At 48.9% G+C, this 7,648-nt stretch overlaps 1 protein-coding gene across 1 annotated transcript in view; it reads right to left on the bottom strand.

Annotated features, from left to right (window-relative positions):
- Positions 1 to 3,341: 3,341 nt before the first annotated feature.
- Positions 3,342 to 7,648, bottom strand: part of TENM4 (teneurin transmembrane protein 4) — a 380,735-nt gene continuing 376,428 nt past the window's right edge. Inside the window, 1 exon segment of the mRNA XM_086614637.1 lies at positions 3,342 to 4,100. Coding sequence (XP_086470763.1) covers positions 3,342 to 4,100 — 759 coding nt within the window.

Genomic DNA, 7,648 nt, shown 5'->3' with positions numbered 1-7,648 from the left:
TGTCCCCAACACTAGACAGTCATCCCTATAAGTTGTTTTGGCTTTGATAAAGAGAGGAGCAACATATACATATATATACTTTTACATATATATTTTTTTTTTCCCTTTTTTGACATAATGTCCATAGTTCCTGTGCCAGGTGCAGGTCCAGGAGAAGACCTCCATGGACCCAGCAGGCAGACGGGTGCTGTCGCATGCCACCTCTGCTTGAGGACGCTGAGAAATGCAACCTGAGTTGCCTTTGCCACGGCGCAGAGCGGGACAGCTCCCAGGTCTGGGCATGCCGTACGTGTGTGGCAGGACTGTAAGACTCTTGAAAAACAGGTGAACTCCTCAAAGTCATTAGCTCGTGTAATAACCTGAAGAGTCTGTGTAAGGCTGTTGAGGTGCCATCTCAGGCTGGCAGGGTTCCAGTAGGAATATTTCACACTCGAATCCCTTTCCTTGGCTGCATGGAAAGGTGGCCCATTTACTCTTGCACTACTCCTCTTAGCATTGTAACACATGGATGGGGATGGGTATAGAAGCACCAGTTCTCTTCAGAGCCACTCGGAGGGGAGCAGTGTAACTGGGATGCACACCGAGCTCTTTCTGCACTGCAGGTTTTCGTCGGAGGTTTATGCCTTTCAACCCAGCTTCCCACAGGTCTTTCTTGCTCTGTGCGTGCTGTTTTAGACACTCAAAGTCACAAGGTTGAGGTCCTGGGAGGGATTTGTCCTTGGTGTGACTCGGGGAGAGGGAAGCAGGGAGCTGGGTAGCCCTGGGAAGAGGGTGCTGCCTCCTTTGAGTAGATGGCAACTGCTGGTTTGGCTCACACTGTCCCTAATCCCCACCAGCGCATCCTCAGGGCAACTGAGGCTTGCCAAGAGTTTGATACCAGCAACACAGGCGGTCATGCCACGGCCTTTTAACCATCCCTGGTGGGAAGCTGCCTGAAGCAACTACTCCTTTGCCAAAGCCTAGAGCTGGCCTGGACAAGGCATCTCCTCCCAGCTGGCCCTGCCGGAGCTGGATACCCTTTCTAGCCCAGCTGCCTGTGATTAATTCCTGCCAAAGTAATAGAGGTTGTGTGCTGCAAGGGGTGGGTCAAAGTATGGCACTGCATTACAGCACCAGCAACATCACCCTTGCTGCCTGCAGGAGGGACCACCAGAAAATCAGGACCATACTGGCGAGCGGCCCCAACGCGGGTCAGCCCTGGGGCTCTGCAGCTGCCAAAACTCTGGCCAAAGCCAGAGCTGCTCCTAAGCCAAAGGTGTTAGGGATTGAGAATTGGAGGAGGTACAGTCTGTTGGGGGAACTTCCATCCCATCACCTTCCTCCTGGCAAGCACCCAGGAACAGGCAGGCAAGGCAACTGGAGCTGGCAGCTGACATCTACGGGGAAACCACGATAGCACTGGGGCTGCCAACATTCTGCTGCTGAGGAGCATGTGCCCAAAAGACACCCCTGCTTTATCCTGGGGACTGGAACCTGCCGAGAAGTATCAGGCTGTGTTGGAGGATGTCAGTGGTGGTGGCACGAGTGCAGAAAAGCTGGCTCTGGGGACACGGGTGCATCGTAGGGCTCCGAGTAAGGAAACAGCCTTGGCATGGACTTGCACGTCTCAGGTTCTCTCTCTGCGGGAAGCAAAAACCAAAGTGGATGGAATAAAACAAAAAAAAAATCAGGACAGATGTTCCCAGAGAGACACGGTGAGAGCTCCTAGAGTCAGGATACGTGCAGATGTCAGTGTGACAGAGATGTCTATTTGGGACCAGGGTTGGCCATCTCCAGCCGGAGCTCCAGCGAGCGGTGGGGGAACGGCCCTTGCTACCACAGGACTGTCTCAGGCAGGGAAGAGGATGCTAAGCTCATCTCCTTGTTCCCTTGAATTTCAAGGACTCTTGCAAACAGCAGAGCACAGAGGTCATGTGAATACAAATTACATTAGCATGCCGAGTAACTTTGTCAGCAGTTTCTTATTAAAGCACTTGGTCCCCTCTGTAGTGGGCATTTCAGCCTCCCCCTTCTTCACTGCTAACAGTCAACTGGGCTCTCCGTTTAATTTGAGCTCGTGTAAGAAACAGTGAGAGGGTTGATTCCATTATTCTCCTCCTTGTCCCACCCCGCACAAGCTGTTGCTACTTATTAAACGTTTTAAAATCCCTGCTGCCAAAGTCCCCGGGAGACATTTATCTGCCATAGTCATAAACGACTTGCCAGCATGCTACTCCAAACTGCATTTCCCAGCCAATAAATACAAGCTCCAGAACCAGGAAAAACAGGGTTTGGCTTGCTGTGATTTTCAGTGGTATGTCACTGGGATACTATAACTACTTTTAAATTCAAATCAGCTTCCTAAAAATTAACTGGTTTTATCAGATACAGCACAGTGGACTGTTAAACACGTAGCCTCGTGTACTGAAACACTATACATTTAATGAAGTTATGCCATTAGCAAATGTACAACATGGGTGCATTAAATCCACCTATAGAACAGCTCTACATATGAGAGAGAGGATTTATTTTAGCTTTTCTCAATAGAGCAGGAGTCCCTTTCTTGGCTTTTGCTATTTTTTTTTTTTTTTAAACTAAAACCAGGATTTGCGCACACACCAAAAAACCCAAAAAGTATCTACTCTCATAATGAAAAAAAGACTGATTTTTTTTCTTTTTTTATTCCAGTTCAGGAAGGAAGAGAATCATCTTGCAAGTTAATATAATCAGCTCCTTTGCCTCTAGAATCTACTTCTGCTCAACAGGAGCCCCCCAAAAAAACACTTTATGTCCCAAGTGAAACGTGAAAACTACTTGTAAGGTCTCTTTTGAGGCACGTGATTCGGACGGTCGCTTTCGGAGTATCGGAATCAGCGTCGTCTTCCATTCCTTTCTTCTTGGGAAGCGCTCTCCGGCATGCCGCGGGCTCCCCATGTTTCGGGTGGAAGGCTATCTGTCCCTGCCCCAAATCAGAATGGGTTAGGATGACACAAGTTAGCACAGACACCCATTTTGCACTTCACACCTAAGGACGTACGTTGACGATTCCCCACTTCAAATTCCTCACAAAGGCGGGGGGGAAAAAAAAAGAGGACAAGAGACAGTAAATTTCACTGTGATCACACTACGGTAAAATATACCTTCTGTTCATTGCAAAAAACGCGTGAAGGCCAAATGAAAGAGGGGAAAAAAAAAAGTATGTTGCATGAGTTACAGTGCAACCATATTACTCCTTCTCTTTCTGTTTTCCTCCCCCCCTGCCTTGCTCAGTTTAGAAAAAGGATCGAGTACAACACAGTCAGGTAAGTGGCCACAAAAGAGTAGCTGTCTTTGGCAAGAAGTCACCGCATCGCCCCTCTCTGTCACCTTCTGCCCATTTCGCTCTGTCTCATGAAGTGGATGTTGTTGGCGCTGTCTGAGAGTTCGGGGTACTGCTCCACTGAGATCACAAAATAGCCGTCGTAGCCCTGTACCCGGCCCGTGTTTAGCACTTGTTGCTTCTCCCCTTCTGTCCACGAGCGAATACCCTCCTCCCCATCCCGCAGTCTCTGCTGTTCCCGGGACCAAGCTTGGGCGACAGCGCGCTGTCGGGCCAGCTCCAGGACACGGGCCTTCTCCTCGTCCAAGGTGGTCCCGTAGCGAGTGTTTAGACACAGCGCGCCGTACTGGAGCTGGATGTCCGTGTAACGTCTAGTCCTTCCACTCAGCACTGTGTTGATCTGGGACACCGTCACGTTCACGCCGTTCTCCAGGGTCCTCCGCCCACCGCTGAGGCCCAAGATGGACAGGTCACCCTCTGATGGCCCTTGCTTAATGAAGTAGTGCGTGTCCACCCCGTCGATGGTGAAGTGCAAGTTCTCCAGGTAATGGGCGTTGTTCAGGATGGCTGCGATCCTCCGTCCATCCTCGTTGGCCACACTGATAATGTCGGTGGCCACACGCCCATCCTTCATGGCGAACTTGACGCCTTTGCCAAAGATAGAGCCTCCAGAGGCAAAGTTTTTGTTCTTCTTGACCTGTTGGCACCCGGCGATGCTGGAGCTGTAGATCCGTTCGAAGCGCTCAAGAGTGACAAAGGCCTTCAGCTGCTTCTGCACTTCACATTGGACCCCCAAAATTGACTGAGCAGGGAGAGAAAGAAGAGAAAGACATATTAGAAAGAGAAGCCTGATGCCCAAAGGTATTATTAGCATGCTGGAGACCAGGAGAATATCCTGGAAACATCTAAAGAGGAGCTCCATTTTAATTCTCCCCTTATCACCTTTTTTCAGATTTTTAATTCTTTTTAATGGAAGAGACATGTTGTCAGGTTATTTCTCCTAATGCTCACTTGTTCAATAAACCAAACTGTATTTAATCTCATAGACTGAAAGATGTAGAGGTAGAAAAGGATTTTTTAGCTCAGTGGCATGAGGGTCTAGTTTGGACATGCAATTATTTTGTGCTTCAGTGTTCTTCATCTGCACGTAAGAAATTGTGCATCTTGTGGCCATGACGGAAGAGTGAAAGTATTCGTAAAAGTTCTGTTTTAACTTCACTTTGTAGGTCCTTGTGCTACCTTCAGAAGCCCTGCATCACACATATGACCCTCAAAGTGGCCATAACTCCTCTATATTCCATTTCAACCTGGCTGAAGCACGTTGTTTGAAACTCAAGGAAGGCCCTAAATCCAACTCCTGTTTCCTGCAAACCCTCTATGGTGTGCCAGGCTCCCTGAGCTAAGACCAGCCCCACCTGATGCTCAAGATTTGGTTTATACTGAAGCAAAACTGCTGAGAGACAACAGCGTGGATCATTTGCAGTCAGGTACGATACAAAGTCACTTTTGCTGTTAGCGTATAACGGAGCAGGCACACAGCGAGTCAGCAGCTCATCATTACTGCAAAATGTCTTTGGAAATGCTCCCATCAATTCATGGAAGTGCAGACTTCTTACAGACCCCCGTTCACGAACCATTATTCGCTCAAATTTCACAAAAGCAAGAGAACGCTACAACGAAACTTTCCTGGCACTGCCAACGGCTCAGTTCAATAATGTAATGACAGTCGAGATTAAAAATAGGCTACAAAGAAAAGTTGGCTGCACTGCAATTATTTTGAGGAAATTTAACATCCACGAAGGATATTGCCTTAAACCACCCGCAAGCTAAAGGTTCACATCCTTTTCTGGGTGCGAGAAGGCAATTCAGACGATGTCGGCATTTCAGCATGGACCTCTCAACTAAGACTTGTAACATGGTGAGGGAAGGGAAATATACCCTTATTTCCATGGTGGACATTTCCAGGGAAGGATGTCAAAGCATTAAAGAAATAAAATAAGGGATTTAGCATTGCAGCTCACTCAGAGGCTATGACCAGTTTTGATTATAGTGGAGAAAACTGTAAGGGAACAGAGGTAGACAAGTTTAAGAGCATGTTTTGGGTTGCAAAGGATTAAAATACTCAGGACTGACTTTTATTTAAAGTGCCAAGCAGGCTGGTGTAGCTCCTCCCTTTTCCCTTTTGATTAACAGCACAGTAGTTGGAGCAGGAACCAGTCACCTAGGAAAGAGGAGCTCTTTCTGGTTCTTCCCATACTGCCTGTGGGGGATCTCACACATAGCCTAGAGAGAGAGATAATTAACAGACCGATAGGGAGACAAATCCAGCTTCCTCCCCAACTGCACAAGTGCTCTAATTATGCAAAAAAATGGATGTAATTAATGTAGATGTGTGATAGTTTGATGTGTGGGGGGGGTGTTCTGGTGGCAGGGGAGGGGATTTGCTCCCTGTGCCACCAGATCTGAGTCCCATCCCCCCCGGGGGAGGTTGAGCCAAATCGGCGCCTCTGTGAATTGCCCTATTTAAGTTGGGACAAAGGGGCGGGAAAGGGCTTTTTGCTCAGGAGCGAGGAGAGAGCAGGAGGGCGCTGCCCTCGCTCCCGGCTCCCGGCCGGGCGGCTGCCCGGGCCCGGGCCGGCGCCATGTGCTCAAGATGGCGCCGGGGAGCCGCATGGGGGACTCGGTAAGCGCCCCGCTCCCGGGGTGCCCGCCGGGCCGAGCTCCCCCAGAGAGGATTAATATCTAAGAGAAAACAACCACAACGACCGGGTCAGCCAAGATGGAGCAGGAGGAGGTGTGCTGGAGCTGAGGTTTCCCTTGCAAATCGGTGTGAGATGGCAGGCGGCCCCCCTGCAGCCAGGGTGTACTCGGCGGAGCAGAAACCCACTCGTGGTCCATGGAGAAACCCACGTCGGAAAGGAGATGCCTGAGCCCGGGAGAGGTCGTGGAGCAGGGGATGCGCGACCAGGTACTGTTAACAATGGGGCATGGAATGCACGACGAGGTCGTGGAGGCATCTGGAATCCGTGGGACGGCCGACGCGAGTGGCAGCAGCTCCCTAAGAGGCCGAGACTGGTAAAGCCCAAACTGGTGCGATCCATGGGGAGGATTGCAATCCTGCGGGCAGGACTCATACTGGAAAAAGTTTGGGGACTTTTTCTTCGTGAGTAGGGGATCCACTGAAGCAAGGGAAAAATGGTGTAAAGGCTCCTCCTCCTTTAAGAAAGGCGCGGCAGTTAACAGCATGGATGAACTGACCTGCACTCCCCCATTCCCTGTCCCCCTATGCCGCCGGGGGGGAGGTAGAGCCAGGAAGGAAAGAAAATAGGGGGTGGGGAGGTTGTTGTTTTAAGATCTGGCCTTGTTTTCTCTTTCTCCTCTCAAGTAACCGGTTTTCGTTCCCTTTTGTCTTTTGTTTAGTAACTGTTAATAAATTGTTTTGTTTTATTAAGAAAGCCTGAGTGATGTTTTGCCCGGGACCATGTTTGGTGGGTGCTCCCTTTCGGTTCTTGTCTCAACCCTCAGTCCAAAAACCACGACAAGATGTCACCGATGATGGACATGGAGCAATTAGGTTTCTAGGCTCCATGAAACATTGTTCTAAATAAGTGCATGCTGCACAGCCTTAGTTAGCTATTTCCTCTTCAAAGAGGTTTAAACAGGGAAGTATTCTCATGTGCATCTCATATGGATTGACTCTAGGTGGTCCCACTACTCAATGCCACACTGCTCGTCCAGCTCACCTCAGTAACTTTTCCAAGTGATGGGAAAAGGCATTTCTCATTACTCACACTGAAGCAATGTTTAGTCTGAGCTCCTTCACTCAAGGATGTAAATCAGGTCTTCTGCACTGCATTGCTATGTCCTATGGTCATTCATATATCACCATCTATAGATACATCATCACGTTTACCAGCAGTTAAGTGATAAGGAGAACCTGGAATTAATTGCACCGTCTACTATTATCACCTTGGGGAAGGGAGGTCTGGGAGGTCAGGCAGCACTGGGCATGGGAGAATTATTCCTATCAGAAGTCTCCCCCCTTGCCCTTCTATTTTGTCTTCTTCTCCTTATTCTTGATGAGCTGCAGAACTCTAGTGCCTTTTCAATTCTGAGCAAATTATTAGGTATAGATCCCCTGTGAGTGCCTCCAAATGAGGTTGCCCCAACAAACCAATGGGTCTGGACATCACTCCCTTGTCTTTTCTTCCAATTGCAAATGAAAAGTGAGTTTGCAGCGAGCTCTGAAAACCGGCTGATGCTGCAAGATAGACACTGTGATATGACTATCTACTGCACTCTGGACAAGTGAGACATATGGTTTGTAACCATATGTTTATACTGCTAAAT

The sequence above is a fragment of the Tauraco erythrolophus genome, chromosome 1 (genome assembly GCF_009769465.1).
Source record: "Tauraco erythrolophus isolate bTauEry1 chromosome 1, bTauEry1.pri, whole genome shotgun sequence".
Taxonomy (NCBI): domain Eukaryota; kingdom Metazoa; phylum Chordata; class Aves; order Musophagiformes; family Musophagidae; genus Tauraco; species Tauraco erythrolophus.
This window is presented reverse-complemented; position numbering and strand designations above follow the sequence as displayed.